This window comes from Protomyctophum parallelum, assembly GCF_964188405.1.
Source record: "Protomyctophum parallelum genome assembly, chromosome: 21".
In the NCBI taxonomy this organism is placed as follows: domain Eukaryota; kingdom Metazoa; phylum Chordata; class Actinopteri; order Myctophiformes; family Myctophidae; genus Protomyctophum; species Protomyctophum parallelum.
The window spans coordinates 14,372,968-14,392,319 of NC_139713.1; the positions used below are offsets into that span (position 1 = coordinate 14,372,968).

The 19,352-nt window shown below is 42.5% G+C and overlaps 1 protein-coding gene across 2 annotated transcripts in view; it reads left to right on the forward strand.

The window, feature by feature from the left end:
- Window positions 1-4,279: 4,279 nt before the first annotated feature.
- atp2a2b (ATPase sarcoplasmic/endoplasmic reticulum Ca2+ transporting 2b) overlaps window positions 4,280-19,352 on the forward strand; it is a 34,711-nt gene continuing 19,638 nt past the window's right edge. For both annotated transcript variants that reach the window (XM_083794477.1, XM_083794476.1), the window contains exons 1-10: window positions 4,280-5,156; window positions 5,649-5,666; window positions 7,452-7,534; window positions 7,627-7,731; window positions 8,806-8,944; window positions 11,296-11,376; window positions 13,425-13,510; window positions 15,257-15,412; window positions 16,236-16,377; window positions 17,962-18,128. In XM_083794477.1, coding sequence (XP_083650603.1) covers window positions 5,036-5,156; window positions 5,649-5,666; window positions 7,452-7,534; window positions 7,627-7,731; window positions 8,806-8,944; window positions 11,296-11,376; window positions 13,425-13,510; window positions 15,257-15,412; window positions 16,236-16,377; window positions 17,962-18,128 — 1,098 coding nt within the window. In that variant the 5' untranslated portion in view covers window positions 4,280-5,035. The remainder of the gene's footprint in view (window positions 5,157-5,648; window positions 5,667-7,451; window positions 7,535-7,626; window positions 7,732-8,805; window positions 8,945-11,295; window positions 11,377-13,424; window positions 13,511-15,256; window positions 15,413-16,235; window positions 16,378-17,961; window positions 18,129-19,352) is intronic.

A 19,352-nucleotide genomic window follows, 5' to 3' on the forward strand; every position in this document is an offset into this window, starting at 1 on the left:
CTCTGGCAAGGATGTTTTGATGATTGATTTGACCTCTATGGACCCTTTATAAAAGAATTAGCCCCCATGTCCCAGCATTTTTTGCTAGAGGGCCAATTTCAAAATGACGCCCGGCACCATCTCTGAAAATGAACTTTTGATCCAGTTTAATAGCCAAAATATTGGCTAATAAGTAAGGCTGCATGATATATCGAACATGTACCTTCATCAGAGTGGAGAATATAAGTATAAATCAAGTTGAGCAAAGCCACTCTTCTCTGCCCCTCTCTCTAACAGACACAGTTAACGATTGCTTGTTAAGTGCCTGCCAGACAGACAATCAGATGAAATGAAGGCAGGTGTAGAGTAGAGTGTAGACTAGTGAACGGAACATGTTCTCTTTATATCAAGTACTTCATACCAGCCCCTTATGAAACTACTTCTCCCCAAATCCAAATGGATTTCATTTTCCATCCTGAATGGCAGTAACTAGCATACAATGAGAACTGAGAAGATCTCCACAAAGGTTTACTCATCAAAACTGATTATAAAACTGTAACCATCAAAGCATGCACTCAACATATAATGGTTATGTGACCATGGCATGTGCATAATATAAAATCTTATACGTTTTATCTGATATTGATTAATATAGGGGGTGGGTTCAATTAATCGATTATTAATCGGCAGAGCTGTCGACTATTCGATTTGGCTGATGGTCACTTTGTGGCATCCCTACAAGTTACAACAAGTGAGTAAGTGACTATCTCTCTTCTATACTGGTGTGTGGCGTCTCTTGCGTGATATGATGAAGTGGAACGGTGCCAGTAGCCCGTGCACATTATAGGGACAATGAATGTGGCCAGACCCATCTTCTCTTTCTGTCATAGTGACATTGTCCTGCATCAGATCATGTCCAAATCAGGTTCTCCAATCTCCAGTAGCCTCTTCAGTTTTTTGAAGATTCTGGTGCAGGTAGGTGTGTTGGGAGACAGGACAACAGCGACCACCCACCAACTCCCCAACCATGTCCGAGTGGCGAGGGGTGGTGCTTCAGTTTGGGGTGGTGCACTAGATACGGCAAGTATAGTTGGCGCGGAGGCAGTGTTGGCATATATCTGCATCTGGAGGGAGACGGATACATGATTTTCTTTTCCTTCATTATCTTCCACTTGGCAGCACAGACTTCAGCCATGGCTGCTACTCTTCTTCTCTCCATAGATCACCTGTCTCGTGAATGCAACGAGCTCTTGTTCTATCTCCTTCTCAAGGTCAAGGCCGTGCCACAGAGCTCTTTGCCACATTGTCACGGATGATTCTCCTTTGCCATAGAAACCTCAGTTGTCTTTTTAATTTTATTGTATTGTGATTCTAGTCTGTTCTACTTTTATACGTTTATGAAACATCTTCATGTGAAAACTCATGAAATTCAATCAAATATTATTATTTTAAAAATAAATAAAGCTGAGTTGGCGTCACAGCCAGCAGTGTAACTGCACAATGCAGTCTGCCATCTCTTCTGTCAGCAGGCCATGGCAGAGGACTCTCTTTGTTTCTCTTGGTACTTGGTAATCAAGGTACTTTATTTAGAAAAGTTAAAAACAGCCAAGCTAAATAAAGTACCTTGATTGTTATCCACCCTCTCCTCATTTTTAACCTTTTTTTTTCAAGTGAAATGCTTTATTGCGTCTTCCACTCACAGTTGACAGTTCTTTGTATTGAGTTGTGCTTGAAATGTACTGTAATTCTGCAAACTGTTAATAAATACTTCAATCAATCAATCAAATCAGATTTTTCTTATTCCATTCCAAATGGCTATGACTGCAGTCCAAATTTCACTGGCCTGGGTATAGCCATTGATTGATTGATTTAAATATTTATTAACAGTTTGCAGAATTACAGTACAATTCAAGCACAACTCAATACAAAGACTGTTAACTGTGAGTGGACGACTCAATAAAGCATTACACTTGTTTACAAGAGGGTCCACCTTGTTCAATTCATCAAAACATTTAGAGACGTACAAATTTACACTTCTATAAAGCCAAAGAGCAGAACGGGAATTCATCATAAAGGAGGTAAAAAGGGAAAAGAAACATATACAGTGAGGGGGAAAAGGGTGGGTGGGAGGGGGGGGGCGATTCAAATTTTACGGGGGCCAGTTTCGAATTGCAGCCGTCCGTAGGTGCCCTTTGAGAGCGGATTTGAAGGAGTCAACTAGTCAAGGGATTTGCATGCCTTAATGACTGTTGGTAGGGCGTTCCACATTTTGGTGGCATAGGAGCGAAAAGAACTTAGTCCCTCTTTTGTGCCGAGTCTGGGTTGCACATGGTTTGTTGCACTCCCTCTGATGTTGTGGGTGTGGACTTTGTTAACATTAAGGAAGTATTTAGACAGGTAGGCTACATGGGTTTCTTGGTTGTGTATCGAATCTTGTGGACCAGACCCATTGCAAGATGCTGTACTCTGTCTTCGACCCTAAGCCATTCTAGCCTGTCAAAGTGGGTTAAGGGGGGTGAGGCCAAGTAGGAGCCTGACAAGTTTCAGTTTGTTTTGGGAAGTCTGGAGCCTTGTTTTAAGGGCCTTTGAGGTGCTGTGGTACCAAGAGGTGCATGCATAGTCGAAGAAACCTTGTACGAGGGCTCCAGGATGGAACCTAGGTAGGTAATTTCATCTTTTTGTGTGATAATATTGTTACCCACTGTCCCACACCCACTCTAACCAGGAAGCCATATGCCTTGCTGAGATTATACTATTAGATCCAAAGAGAATTGATTCAGTTTTTCCCAGGTGTAAAGATAGTTTGTTATCAGCGAGCCAGGTGCAGATTCTTCCGAATTCAGAGCTGAGGGCCTTTTCAATCTGCAGTTTGTCCCTGTCTGAGACCAGCAGTGCTGAGTCATCTGCGAACAGGAACAAGTTGCAGTCACAAGCTGATGTCATGTCATTTACATATATTAGGAACAGTAAAGGCCCTAGTATGCTTCCTTGTGGAACGCCACAGCTCACTGGGAGGGGAGGGGACAGTGTTCCGTTCACCTCCACCATCTGTTCTCTCCCCTCCAGGTAGGATTGCATCCAGCTCACTGCATGTGCTATCAAAACCAATTGCTTTTAGCTTGTGTGTCAAAAGCCTTTTGGAGGTCCAGCTTGACCATGCCACAGTATTTGCCAGCATCCACCTCGTGTTTGATGTGGTCACTCAAATAGAGAAGGCATGTGTCAGTGGAGTGGGATGTTCTGTCTGAAACCAGATTGGAACCTGTTCATAGACTATTTTTTCCATCACTTTCGAGATGGAGCTTAGAATAGAAATATAGGGCGGTAGTTGCCGGGGTCTAATTTACTCCCTTTCTTGTGCAGGGGGGTTACTTTGGCCAGTCTGAAATATTGGGGGACCTGTCCCTGTTTGATGGAGAGGTTTACACTATGTGGGTGATGATTGGAGCTATAGAGATGGCCATATAGCCAACCCGGAATTTAATTTAATTTGTGGAATGATGAATTCGGTGTGAGTCGTGTGCTTCAGGAGCGTATAGCTGCCTGGCGGTGATAGGAGCTGAGCCGCTGAGATGACAGCCACATTCCAATACCCTAAATATTGGCCACTCGCCCTCACTCACACTCGATCGCTCCAGCATGGCGGTGTTATGGTGAAATTGGTGACCTGCCAAAATCTGTGACCATCTTGTGAACATCACATTATTTATTAACTTACAAAATACTGCTACGCTGAACTCTGCTTAAATAAACAAACTGTAACGATTTACATTAGGACACTGACGTTATTATGTGATTGTCTTCTACACCCACCCACCACTAGTAGTCACTACAGTACTGTACAGTGTACACGATTGTCACATATTTCAGCAGGTCACCAATTCCACCGTAACACACCGCCATGCTGGAGTGACCGAGTGTGAGTGAGGCGAGTGGGAGTGGACGAGATTTTGCGTCCCCTTAAAAAAAAAAAAAAAAAAAAAAACTAGCTCCCGATCGCCACTCGCTCTAGTCTACATGTCTACATGCACACTTCCACTCGGTTAGGTTTGAGAGCATAGATATACAACTAACAGAGACGGCCCCGGCGTCCGGGATTCCCCATTTCCCCTCCCAATGTCCCAGCCCCTTTTAATACTCTATGCCTGGTCCCAACTCGATCTATGTCCATAGCGTGAGCGAGCGTAAAAGAGAATAGGATTTCCGGGTTTTTCCAACCAATGAGCAGATTCCACATGCGGACACTGAACAAACGATCGGTGTCGATGATGATGATGATGATGAAGAAGACCGGCGGTGGTGGTGGTGATTCCATTCCGCAGCAGCAGCCAGCCTGAAGTGAACGGAGGATTGACAGCTTGCCCCATGCAACTCTTAAAACACACACTATACTACTGATTCGTCTAAAATAAGATTCACTTAAAAAAGTGCTCTCATCGCTTGGAATATCGGAGGAAGAATACAAAACTGCTTTTTTTTTTTTTTTTAGTGTCAGCGATACATAATATTCGTTTTTTGGACCGTTACATTATATCTCTTTGACTGAGCTGCATTGAGTGCGGCCGACCCGGCGAATCTCCAACGGAACAGAACACCCCGAGGAGGGCAACGGTCTGGTTTGGGTGTATATTATAAACTCATAGCTATAGCTTATGCTAGCCTGTTAGCATTCACGCCACTTCATCCCTTGTCATTCATCATGGCTGGGCCGACATACTGTAGGGCACATAGCCTGGCACTATAGCAACGTGTGTGTATATATACTGTCCGCCGGGTCTGATCGTAAATAAAAGCATTCACCCGGTTGTGTCATCATTCACCGCATTGTCCAAAAAGATTATTTAAAAGTTATCCGGGTTTTTTTTTAGGTAAGAAGTTTGTAAGAGTGGAGTTATAGGTTTTTTTTTTTTTTTTTTTTTTTAAACTTTTTATTAAAGTTATCCGTTTTTTTTTTTACGTAAGACGTTTGTAAGAGTAGAGTTATTATAGGGCATAGCCTATAGTGGGAAAGAAGTGGTGTCCTCAAGTGGCCGCTCGCCTCCCTCACCACCCAACCATGGACAACAAGGCACACACGAAGACGGTGGAAGAAGTCTATGGCTTCTTTAACGTGAATGAAAGCACCGGCCTGGGCTTGGACCAAGTGAAGAAGCAGCGAGAGAAGTATGGCCCTAACGGTAAGAGACAACGTGTTGTAATACTACTCAGTGGCGTGCACAGATAGACACTAGGGGGTGCTCTTGCACGGTAGCACCCCCTGCTCTTTTGGCATTTTTTCTCTCAAAAAAAAAAAAAAAAAAAAAACGATTAGAAAGACATTTTGATGTACAGTATCATGACGACGTCACCACCACCACCTGTAATGCCGAAATTAACGAGCAGAAGAGACGGCACGACGTTAATTTGGCCAAATAAAACTTTTGTGACGGTCCCGGCGCGACGCACACGCTTACTTTACACACACATTATAAAGGGGGCATATACGTTATTATTATTGTTTAAATTTTCTCTCTCTGTCTTATTGTTTAAATTTACGCACCCCCCCCCCCCCCCCACACACACACACACACACACTACACCATTTAAGGCATAATGGTGTAGCTAATGTTTTGACATAATGTCTTGTTCCTCTCTCCTTTTGATTGTGGTGTCTTTGGGATGGATTGCAGAATTACCAGCTGAGGAGGGTAAGTGAAACTTAACGTAATTCTGGACGTCTTCTGTTTTAGGTTCAGAGCTAAATCTTGACCACATGATTTTCTGGGTTTTGGCATAATAGGCGAACAGTGATGTAAATAGCTTTTCAATGTAATGAGTCCCGGGATGCGGGGAATGGTCTTTTAGATGAGTCCCAGGGACATTTTATGAGTCCCATTTCCACAACGTTAGGAGTCATATTTTGCCATTTTTACAAATTGCAGCATTTAACTCCCCATTTCATTTTATATGGTTATAATCTCGTTATATTCATGTAGAAAACGGAAGAAGACATTATTATTATAACTACAGCTAGCAAAATAAACTAGAATAATACCGTAGTGCATCCCGTGGATGCAGAGGTCGTCGTCGTATTGCGTCCCTTAACTATAAACTGCGTTTTGGGACCCTATTTTAATCTCTGGGCGAACATTCACAACGGCAGGTTGCGCTGCAACTAGGGATCCTTAATGTTCCGGTTCTGGTTCTTTAACGATTCCTATTGGGGTTTCCAAATGGACTGTCTAAAAGTTTGAGAAGCACTGGTATTGGGGGGGTGTCACATGTCTGTAGTGCTGTCGCCTCACAGCTAGAAGGTCCTGGGTTCGATTCCCACTGGGGACGCTCCTCTGCGTCATCAGTGCCTATACCGGAGGCGGGGTTGGCAAAAGGGCCTTTCTGTGTGGAGTTTGCATGTTCTCCCCGTGTCCCCTAGGGTAGGTACCCTAAAAAAAAACATGCAGTAATCCTGGTCTCTAAACTACCTCCCCCTGGCCAGCTGGGACGTCTGATGGAGGGGAAAGGAACTGGTCGGAATAACGTGTTCCTTCCACGTGGCACGCGCTACGTCCAACCAGGGAAACTCCCCCCTGTCAGGTGAAAAGAAGCAGCTTGGACTCCTCATGCATAGAAGGAAGCATGAGGTCAGTCCGCTGCTTGGCAGACAGAGTGTATAGAACCCAGGATTACATTTGATAATTTGACACTGGGTGAAAATAATGGGTTGCAAAATAGTGGGATAAAATAAAGAGAGGCTCTAGTCTGGTCACTGGTATTGTAATAGCATACGAAGCATAGACGTGCAGTCCAAATGCCAGCTCTGACAGTGTGATGAAAACCGGTTCCGGAAACTGTTCCGAATACGATGGAACCGATTCCGGTTCCTCTGGATCCCAACCCTAGGCCTGCAACACATTAAGACTGTCGAAGGTCTATTTTTGGAGAAGATATTTATTTGGCGTATAGATAAATTAAAAAAAAGGAGGGGGGCAAATACAGGCCCCCCCGGGGGACCCAGGTCGTCCAAGAATATACAGTATATGGTTACTTTAACCCATGCTGGGCGGGAACCCCTTTTGGTGTTTTAAGCATTATGTTACACTTTAGCTAAAATAGCAGATCGGTGCCGCGCTATGAGCTTGTAGGTCTGCTATTTTTGAAAAATCGTGAAAATGTGTTGCAAATCTTTGAATATATATATATTCTTTCAGACTCAGAGCGAGCGTTTTTAACTCGAATATTTACTTCTGGGGTGGTCCCTGGAACAACCTATTTTCAGATGGGGGGTCCGCGGCCAATTACATATATTTTTGGGGGTCCTTGACTTAAAAATGTTTGAGAACGACTGACATAGAAACATGAGGTTTTAGAATTCAGGATTTAGAAGGCATTTGTAGAATCGTCCTCGGGCCTAAATGCGCTGAAGTGCTTTAGTTGTTTTCTAAAAGAATACACGCATGTGCATGTTCTGAGTACAGTAAATCTCCATTCTTTAGGTAAATCTCTCTGGGAGCTGGTGATTGAGCAGTTTGAAGATTTACTCGTGAGAATACTTCTTCTTGCTGCCTGCATATCCTTTGTGAGTATTGACGTCTGTTTGCAATGCTATACTCGTCGATTATGGAGTGAATATTTATGAAGATATGAGAGCTGTTCCCATTTTGTGTGCAGGTGCTGGCCTGGTTTGAAGAGGGAGACAGCACCATCACAGCATTCGTAGAGCCTTTTGTTATCCTACTGATTCTCATAGCGAATGCCATTGTGGGAGTTTGGCAGGTAAAAGCATTAAACTTTTCTAAATAACCTTTATTTTTACATGATGGTTAAGGGTGGCACCACTTGACATTTTAAATTCTAATCAACTGCGTCACATCGCAATATATCTCACCATTTGGACCTAAAAATGTAAACTACCGTCCCAGGCCCCAAAAACAACATATCTTACATATAAAAGTTCCTTTAGCCTCATGTACTTCTTCAGCACAACTCCGGCATATTATTTGGAGTGGAGTTATAATGGCAAGCGTCCCATACGGCAAAAGCGTCCCATACCGCATTACCCGTAATATAGGGGCGGTGTCGACCAGAGTAATCTAGTTAAGAGAGCGTTCGACAGGCCTATGGGCTATAGTTCTAAAACATTGGAACTGTCCCATTTTGAGATTGAACGATCACTTCCGCATTTCCATTGTTAACAATCATGGGAGTCAACGCTATAGTGTCGCCACTCTTACTTGATTACTCTGGTGTTGACGTGCAGCCCCACTGGCCAATGAGGCGTCTACCTACCTGCGGGCTATTTATGTCTATGGTTTACTCCTGTCAGTGTTGTTTTTGGCAGCAAATTTCTATTTTAGTTTTAGTCTCCTGAATAGTTTTCACTTAGTCTTAGTCACATTTTAGTCACCTGGAATGTCTTAGTGTTAGTCTAGTTTTAGTCGACTAAATGTCATAAGATTTTAGTCGACTAAATCTACAGGTGATTTAGTCGACTAAAATGTATTTTTGCGGGCCTTGTTGCCGTCATAATTACTTATTTTATGCGACGCGTTGTGAGCTTGTAGATCGGCTATTTTCAGCATGCGTAGTGTAAAGTGTAAAATGACTTATACTGGATCTGTTGTCCACTAGTCCCTTCCTAACATTTTAGTCTAGTTTTTATTTGTTGACGAAATTGTCAGTATATTTAGTCTTAGTTTTAGTCACCATAGCATAGTTTTAATTTAGTTTCCATTTAGTTTTCTTCAGTGGAAAAGGTAGTCAACGAACATTTTTCGTCTTAGTTTTAGTCGACGAAAACAACACTGACTCCTGTGCCACTTTATTTTATTTTATTTTTCAACCGTTCAGGAGCGAAATGCAGAGAATGCCATTGAAGCACTCAAGGAGTACGAACCGGAGATGGGGAAAGTGTACCGCCAGGACCGAAAGAGTGTCCAGAGGATCAAAGCCAGGGACATCGTGCCTGGAGACATCGTGGAGGTGGCCGGTAAGGATGGCGTGATTGTGTGGGAAGAAAATAATGTGGTGCAGCATAGACTAGAGGCTGCTTTGTAAAATGGAAAATACGCCCCTCTTGAGAACTTTGGAAGCAAGTTATATAGCCTGTAACTGAATTGTGAAAAATTTGTCTGACTCCATTAGATAATGTTGTAGTGATTTGTGTGAAGCCGGAGTGTCTTCCTCGGCCTATACTGGGGCTCTGGCTGTGTGTGTAGACGCTGTTTCTCAAGTTAATCCCCACTCTTGTATGCCATCGTAATCAATAGATTAATAGGACTGAATGGCTGGTGATGAACAGAAAAATGTATTTTGTTTCCTGGCTGCACTCCTTTTTTTTCTTTCTTTTTGTTTTTACAATGTTTTCAAATCTCTCTCCACACACACACACACACACACACACACACACACGTCACACACACACTCCAGATGAGCAGCATATGTTCTACAACTGATCAAAATAGTTTTCCCATTTTTGGATATGTTCGCAGGTCTCATCTAATCCCCCCTCTCTCCTCATTCTTCCCTCCTTTCCTTCCTCTTCAGAGAAGGGCAATGTGGAGGGTGGGGGTGTGGGGGGGGGGGGGGGGGTGAGTTTACATGTCTGTCACCAATCTCTGCTCTCTGCGTGGGTATCCGTTTGAAGCCTCCGGTTCATAGCTTTGTTTTTTTATCTTCACTTTCCTTCCTAACCTGTGTGTACTTCATTCGCCGCAGTTTTAGCTTTTCTTATTTATTTACTATGGCGAAACAAAAGGTCAAACAACCAACACTGGCTTCTCTCCAGATGCATAGTTGTCACTGATTTCTTGTGGACTTGTAGACTAAGAATAATAGGAGAAAACATGCTTAAAATAGAAGCAATGCTTTTTTGTTTATTTTTTTAAATAACCTTTCAATACTCTGATGAAGACCGCAAGGTCGAAACGTTAGTCTTTGTATACTTTAGCACCTAATAAAAGGATCTAAATGTCTGCTGTCTTCTCCTTATGCAACCTTTCAATACATTTTTAAGACGTCATTTCCTCAGTTTGTTAGTTGGTGGTTTGATTACCTTTTGAATGTCTTGTTCAGGAACTTCAGTTATGATAGATGAAAAGTGACGACATTCTACCAAGGTAAAACTTATCACTGTAAAGGTGAGGTTCCACTCGGCTACAGCTATAATACTGCCCCTGAACTGTTAACTTTGCTTCCATTGAGCCCATCCAGCTGCAATGTTGCTCTTATCATTCCATTCGTCTTCCCAGACTGGATGCAAATTGCATTTGAGAAACCTGCCTCTTTGATACCCTCTTAGCCGTAGATAATAAATGTCAGTGGCTTTAATAGCCCCCTCCTGCTTGTCCACTTTCTGCACCACAAAGATTTGTTTGGAAGATTGAGGGGGATGTTTACATTCAACATTTGTTTTACTAGGAATTACCAAAGCCTTCTTCTGTTAGTGGAAAGAATGAGCCGCAATCTATTCCTGTGCCGGAGTGGGAGTGGAACATTAATAACTTTTGATGCATGACTCTTTCAGCTGCTACGTTGGTCTTTGATTATTTTATTGCTCTCAAGAACTGTGAGTTGGATTGACTTTAGTTTCTTGTTCCAAGTCAAGTGAAGATGTGCGAGTGCGTTGTATTGCGGGTGCCCACAGTTGTCTTCCACATTTTGTCTTACTTTCTAGATAAGCGGATGGCCTTTGTGTTGGTGTATAATGTGTTGCATACAAGGCCGCTGGGTCGACGAAACAAACTTCAGTGCAAACTGACAATTCCCCACCATGCAAAAAAGGTTCTTTGTTCCCCACTTAGAATAAACCTAACCTAGTAATTATAGTAAGACTAAAGGTATTTTAGCAACTTTAGTGTTACTTTTAGTAGCACATTTCTGACTTAAGCTCAGTCTTTGAACAATCCATTGAACTTTAGGCCTGCCTATAGGCTACTTAAACTATCTAGTCTTAGCCAACTAAAAATTAACACTGGCATAAAATAAACTAAAACATAATTGACTCTTCAGCAAAGATGGCAAAAACAAACAATTGTTCTGTACTTACATACAGTATACAATTGTATAGTACAAAACACTGAAGTCCTTAAACCAGAAACCTAACGCTAAGGTAAGTGGGGAACATAGAACCTGGGGAACATGGGGATGACCCTCAATAAAGTACTTAACTATATCGTATATCATTTGCATGTATTAGTCTCATATTCACAGGCCCAATAGAGATGTATAATAACCCTAATTCAATTACAGAAGTATTTACTCCTCTGCAATCAACTTGACTCACAGACCCCTTTTTTATGGTCAAATGATATGAAATCGTTGTGTTGTTTATGTCTACAGTTGGTGATAAAGTTCCCGCGGACATTCGACTTACGTCTATAAAGTCTACAACGCTACGGGTTGACCAATCAATTCTCACAGGTAAGACTTTAGTTTTTATGGAGTCTCTTAACCCATTTTGGGGCGGGAACACCAAAAGGGGTTCCAAGCATTATGTTATTAGCTTTAGCTGTTTTTTTTTTTTTTATTGTGAAAATGTGGCCCAAATGTTTGAATATATTCTTTCGGAGCATTTGTTTTTTAGCTCTAGTTTTTCCAGAAAACTGTCAGGATTTCGGAGGTGTTTGTAGAATCGTTCCCAGGTCAAAATGGGTTGACCCATTTATGCCTGACGTGGGGGGGGGGGGGGGGTCTTCTAAATCCTGACCGTTTTCTGAAATGCCTCATGTTTCTATATCAGTGGTGCTCAATATTTCCTGTCAAGGACCCCAAAAAAGATATTTATTTGGCCACCGACCCCGCCCCCCCCCCATCTGAAAATATGATGTTGCTCCAGGGCAGGCTCCCGGCAATTCTATTTCCGGCGCTGATTGTGTTGTGTATTTTTCAGACTGTTCACCACTTAAACCAATACTTAACCCATTCTGACCTGAGATCAGATTCATACGAGGTTTCCACTGGACACACACTGGTCTGATTAACCCATTCTGACCTGAGATCAGATTCTAAAAATGTCAGTCGCTCTTCGATTTTTTTCAAAAATAGCAGACCTACAAGCTCATATCGCGCCACTCGGTGGCGCGATATGAGCTTGTAGATCTGCTATTTTTAAATAGCTAAAGCACGACATGATGCTGACACCAAAATGGGTGCCCGGTCAGAATGGGTTAAATCAATACTTTTTGGTGGTCCCCTGGGCCTGTACTAGTAACTCAGAGGACCCCCTTACATTACCCCCAGTGTCTCCCAAGGATGGCGCAGGGAAAGAAACACCCTCCCCTTTCTCACAGGCCGCAGGGCTTAAAGTTCTCAGTCCTGGGGACTGATTTCAGTCCTGAGGATTTCACAGGTGTCATTTAATGAGATCAGTGCAGGTTTGCAAAAAATCTTTTTCAGTCTTGGGGCTTTTTTGGGGGGGGGGCTTTAAGCCCTGAGCCTCCTCGTAGCATTTGTCCCTATGCATATATTCATGACGTCGATTGTAATTGGATACACAGTGGTGTTTTTTGTTTCACTGGTACCACGGCGTGGTACTGCGCTATACGAGCACGACGTCACTGACTGGACACGTCGTGGCCGAGTGCGATTGAGGAAGCAAATATGTCTCAACGAGTGTGTAATGTGCTGCACTGTAGACCGGACTCGATTTTCTATGAATCTCGTCATGCACGACTGCCTTAATTGGTAGCAAATTCCAGGAGATATTTTAGTGATTTCCAGCTTGTTTTTCTCCTCTCTTCTCCTTCCCCCATTCATGGCCATGCGGTCTGTCAAAGGCTCCCTCGCAGTCCAGCACAGACATCGCACAGATTGCCCACGAGCTCTCTTGCCCTCTCTCGTTCACTTATAACTTTTTTTTTTCTTTCTCACCCATACACCCATAACCCATTAAGGACTGGTAACCCCTTGTGGTGTTTTAACCCATTCTGAGTTTCTGACCTGAGATCAGATTCTAGAAATGTCTTCTACATCCTGACAGTTCTCTGAAAAAGCTATGTTTCTGTCAGTCGTCGTCAGTGCTATGAGCTTGTAGATCTGCTATTTTTCAATGGCTAAATTATAACACAATGCTAACACCAAAAGGGGACCCCTTTTTGTGGTGGTGTTGCCATGTAAAGAGTGTGTGTGTGTATGTATATATATATATACACATACATACACGTTTTGTAAATTTAGAATAAATATTTGTAGCATTTCAGAAACCTTAGGTCAGGATTTAGGACTAGACTTGTGTCTAAATGGGTATACAGTATATGACTTCTAGACAGTGAGCTATACATGAAAAACAAGTTAAAGTTAAAAGGGTGCATTGAACACTGCATTGAATTCATGGACCAAAAGTGACCTAAAACTTGTTCAGCTACACAGTCTTACAATCAGTCCTCTAACCCTGAGAGTAGAGCTTATACCCAGCATCATATTTTTGCCGTCTTTTTGTGTAATTCTGATTTCATGACTTTATTCTTCAGGAGAGTCGGTGTCTGTGATCAAACACACGGACCCTGTGCCGGACCCCCGCGCCGTCAACCAGGACAAGAAGAACATGCTCTTCTCTGTGAGTCCTGCCCTCGATTTGTTTTACCTAACCCTAACCTCAGTAAAACTATACCTAAACCTAACCTCAGTAAAACTATACCTAACCTCAGTAAAACTATACCTAAACCTAACCTCAGTAAAACTATACCTAACCCTAACCTCAGTAAAACTATACCTAAACCTAACCCTAACCTCAGTAAAACTATACCTAACCCTAACCTCAGTAAAACTATACCTAAACCTAACCTCAGTAAAACTATACCTAAACCTAACCTCAGTAAAACTATACCTAACCCTAACCCTAACCTCAGTAAAACTATACCTAAACCTAACCTCAGTAAAACTATACCTAAACCTAACCTCAGTAAAACTATACCTAAACCTAACCCTAACCTCAGTAAAACTATACCTAACCCTAACCTCAGTAAAACTATACCTAAACCTAACCTCAGTAAAACTATACCTAAACCTATCCCTAACCTCAGTAAAACTATACCTAACCCTAACCTCAGTAAAACTATACCTAATCCTAACCTCAGTAAAACTATACCTAACCCTAACCTCAGTAAAACTATACCTAAACCTAACCCTAACCTCAGTAAAACTATACCTAACCCTAACCTCAGTAAAACTATACCTAATCCTAACCTCAGTAAAACTATACCTAAACCTAACCTCAGTAAAACTATACCTAAACCTAACCCTAACTTCAGTAAAACTATACCTAAACCTAACCCTAACCTCAGTAAAACTATACCTAAACCTAACCTCAGTAAAACTATACCTAACCTCAGTAAAACTATACCTAACCCTAACCTCAGTAAAACTATACCTAACCCTAACCTCAGTAAAACTATACCTAACCCTAACCTCAGTAAAACTATACCTAATCCTAACCTCAGTAAAACTATACCTAAACCTAACATCAGTAAATCTATACCTAACCCTAACCTCAGTAAATCTATACCTAAACCTAACCTCAGTAAAACTATACCTAAACCTAACCTCAGTAAAACTATACCTAAACCTAACCTCAGTAAAACTATACCTAAACCTAACCCTAACCTCAGTAAAACTATACCTAAACCTAACCTCAGTAAAACTATACCTAAACCTAACCCTAACCTCAGTAAAACTATACCTAAACCTAACCTCAGTAAAACTATACCTAAACCTAGCCCCAGTAAAACTATACCTAAACCTAACCCCAGTAAAACTATACCTAAACCTAACCTTAACCTCAGTAAACGTAACTTGCCCAGGGGCGTGGTTATAAGCACAACCTGTGTAGGAATTGGTAGCGGCCGGGTCATACCAAAGACTGTAAAAATGTGGACCCAATGCCTCCCCTGCTTGGCACCCAGCATCAAAGGTTTTGGTGTTAGCATTACGTTATGCTTTAGCTATTTAGAAATAGCAGATCTACAAGCTCATAGCGCGCCACCGAGTGGCGCGCTACGAGCTCGTAGGTCTGCTATTTTATTTATTTATCGAAGAGCGACTGACAGAAGACATTTTTAGAATCTGATCTCGGGTCAGAATGGAAAACTTGTCAGGATGTAGAAGACATTTTTAGAATCTGATCTCAGGTCAGAGTGGGTTAAATCAACTAATGATTCCCGAGCGCGGCGCACAGCTGCGCCTCACCGCTCCCAAGAGAATACGGGTCAAATGCCGGAGAACAAATTTCACTGCGGTAACGTGTGTGTGTGTGTGTGTGTGTTTGTGTGACTAATCGTACGACTTTTCTCGACATTCCACACAGGGCACCAACATCGCAGCGGGCAGAGCTGTGGGCGTGGTGGTGGCCACGGGGGTCGACACGGAGATCGGGAAGATCCGCGACGAGATGGCGTCCACGGAGCAGGAGCGCACGCCCCTGCAGAAGAAACTGGATGAGTTTGGGGAGCAGCTTTCCAAGGTTTATGAAAAAGCTATGTTTCTATGTCAGTCGTTCTTTGATTTTACAAAAATAGCAGACCTACAAGCTCGTAGCGCTATGAGCTTGTAGATCTGCTATTTTTCAATGGCTAAAGCATAACACGATGCTAACACCAAAAGGTTTTGGTGTTAGGTTTTTTTCATGCGGCGCCAGTGTTGTTTTCGTCGACTAAAACTATGACGAATTTTTTTCGTCGTCTACCTTTTTTCCACTGACGAAAACTAAATGGAAACTAAATGAAGACTTATGAAGAGCTATGGCGGCTAAAGCTAAGACTAAATATATTGACAATTTCGTCAAACAAATAAAAACTAGACTAAAATGTTAGGAAGGGACTAGTGGACAAGAGATCCAGTAGAAGTCATTTTACACTTGGTCACATGCTGAAAATGGCAGATCTACAAGCTCACAACGCGTCACTAGATCGGCTATTTTCAGCAAGTGTAAAAACAGCCATTACGACGGCATCAATGACCGGCAAAATACATTTTAGTCGACTAAATGAACTGTATATTTAGTCGACTAAAATCGTACGATATTTTGTCGACTAAAACTACACTGAATAAACACTGAAACATTCCAGGTGACTAAATTGTGACAAAAACTAAATGAAAACGTTTCAAGAGACTATATGACTAAAACTAAAAATAGAAATTTGCTGCCAAAAACAACACTGGCGCTGTGCGCACCCGTATTTGTTTTGACTTGACATGCCTGCCCTCGGGGTATATATATATATACTGTATATGAACGACATTTGATCCCAACATGCCGCTGCATTCTCCTTATGTACTTTGAAAAGGTTATTTCACTGATCTGCATCGCCGTGTGGATCATAAACATCGGACACTTCAGCGATCCTGTCCACGGAGGCTCCTGGATCCGCGGAGCCGTCTACTACTTCAAGATCGCCGTGGCGTTGGCCGTGGCCGCCATCCCAGAGGGTAAGCCAGGGATGATTATAGGGGCATCGACCCATTCTGACCTGAGATCAGATTCTAAACGCACAGAAGAATGGTGGTTCATTAACGCATTTTGACCTGAGATCAGATTCTAAAAAAAATCTTGAATCCTGAAATGTCTAAAAATAGCAGACCTACAAGCTCGTAGCGTGCCACTCGGTGGCTAGTCGACTAGTAAAAAGGACTAGAAGTGAATGCCCTAGTGACGACCAGTCCAAAAAACCACAACCATGGGGGCGTCCGCTGGCCTAGCGGTCCAGGCGCATGCCACATTATAAGAGCGTCGCAGTCAGAACGACGAGTGGCCCAGGAAATGATTCTAGTATTTATATAAAGACTGTTTACGCCGCGGACAAAGCCAACACGGATCGTGACAAATCACGCCGACAAATGCAATATTTTGTGCCGATCAAATAATTTGAAAGAAGTGAAATAAAGGCAGGATACAACACTTTGTTTTTCTTCTTACTAATTATTTGATCGGCCCCAAAACATTGCAATTCTTGTCGTGATTTGTCACGATCCGAGTTGGCTTTGTCCGCGGCGTAAACCGTCTTTAAATATATACTTTTTGAAAAGCCTACGGGGAAAATGAACGGAGAATCATTTCCTGGGTCACTCGTCGTTCTGAAAGGGGGCGTGACTGCGACGCTCTATAGCAGGGGTGCCCAAAAGGTAGATTGCGATCTACCAGTAGATCGCAATGGCTGTGCAGGTAGATCACAGGACACGCCCCTAAAGAATATTTAATTTAAATCTAAAAACTATTTTTGGCATCTGCCATTTGAATTAAGTTTACTTGATTGATTGACTGACATAAAAAAGGGCCCATGTCAGCTCAAACCCATAATGCAATACTTTGTGCTTTGAGTGTTGCTGTGCGCAAATATTCGGTAGATTACAAATGAAATACATTCCAAGTGCATTTGTCTTAAATGTAATGCCAGCGCCGCTATTCCAATTACATATCATTTTGGGGGTCCTAAACATGGAAAAAGGTTGAGAACGACTGACATAGAAACATGTTTTTTTTTTTTTTGAAAACTGTCATGATTTTAGAAGACATTTTGTTAGAATCGAACTCGGGTCTAAATGGGTTAACCCATTTTAGGCCGGGAACCCCTTTTGGTGTCAGCATTACGTTATGCTTTAGCTATTTAAAAAATAGCAGATCTACAAGCTCATAGCGCGCTACAAGCTTGTAGGTCTGCTATTTTTGAAAAATCGACAAGAACGACTGACATATAGAAACATGGCTTTTTCAGAAAACTGTCATTTTCAAACGGACATTTCTTTAGAATCTGATCTCAGGTCAGAATGGTTCTGAGCGGGAACCCATTTTGGTGTTAGCACTATGTTATGCTTTAGCTATTGAAATATAGCAGATCTACAAGCTCATAGCGCGCCACCGAGTGGCGCGGTATGAGCTTGTAGGTCTAAATCGAAGAGCGACTGACATAGAAGACATTTATAGAATCTGATCTCAGGTCAGAATGGAAAACTGTCGGGATGTAGAAGACATTTTTAGAATCTGAACTCAGGTCAGACACGTTTTCCATTCTCCAGGTCTGCCCGCCGTCATCACCACCTGCCTGGCTCTGGGCACTCGCCGCATGGCCAAGAAGCACGCCATCGTCCGCAGCCTGCCCTCCGTGGAGACGCTGGGCTGCACCTCCGTCATCTGCTCCGACAAGACGGGCACGCTGACCACCAATCAGATGTCCGTGTGCAGGGTAAGAGGAGAGAGAGAGAGGAATTGACCATGTTATCACACGGCTGCCATCTTTGCCAGCAAGGTGATGCCTAGGAATACAAGAGGACTCACCCAGTTTCTGTTTTCCTCCCAGCATTTTCCCCAGTGAGGGGTGGGAGAGGCTGGACAGCAGACGGCTGGATTTTGAATTTCTCTAACTTTAAACTTTCATGACAGCAGACAGCCTCCTAAGTACAAATAATAATTGATGAAAAGCTACTACAGTGAAGTCTGTTCACAGAAGTTGTTGTAGGATATGTGGGGATTATCTGACGAGGTACCATTTGAGGGGGCAAAACCTTACATATACTAAATAATACTAAATTGTTTATAGGGTCAATATAAGTAATATAATATAGCCTTTCCACAGGAGTATCTTTTTATATTTTTCCAAAAAGAATACAAACAGCCAATAGCACATTACAAAGTTATCCCCCTCACTGGGGAAAATTCCGGGAGGAAAAACGGGCACGCACCGGGGGGGTGAGTCTTCTCGTTACCATACCTAGGTGTTACGCTTCCCCATAGAGAGCCCCCATTCATCCAAACGGAAAAGTCCTCTCTGATTATATGAAACAACCGTCAAAATCACCATTCAGTTCACACGGTGTGACACTACATTGCAAACATAATTGCCTTCCTTGATGTATTAAAGAGGCATCAATTAACGACCATCACCTGGGACACCTGCGTCAGACACATACAGCTCCCCTCTGCACTGTCTGCAGGCCTCTACTACTGAAAGTGACTGCATTGGAGTCCGTCTCATTTCTCTCAAAGCATGTGAATATGATGGAATATGATTACAGCTCACATTTCATATCACACACTAGCCCCCCCTTAATTTTTTTTTTTTAATAGATTTTTTTAAAATAAATCGATACATATCGTCGGGATATAATAATCGATATATCGAGATATATATATACGATATATATCGTTACATGCCTAATCGGTAGTGGGGGATTTGCATGGTGAAAGGGACTATATATTGCTCTTCGTGTGACCACCATCTCGGTGGCCTTAAGGGCAGTCCATACTGTCTCCGACCACCGAACTTTTCGTCGGAAAGATCAGACTTTAATTCTTTCTCCGAAGTAGAGTTCGGCGAGTCACAACATCTGGGAGTGTGCAGCTTTCAGAACAAACATTCGGAGGAATGCGTTTCAGAAGTTGCGAGTGACGTCATGTTGTAGTTGTACCG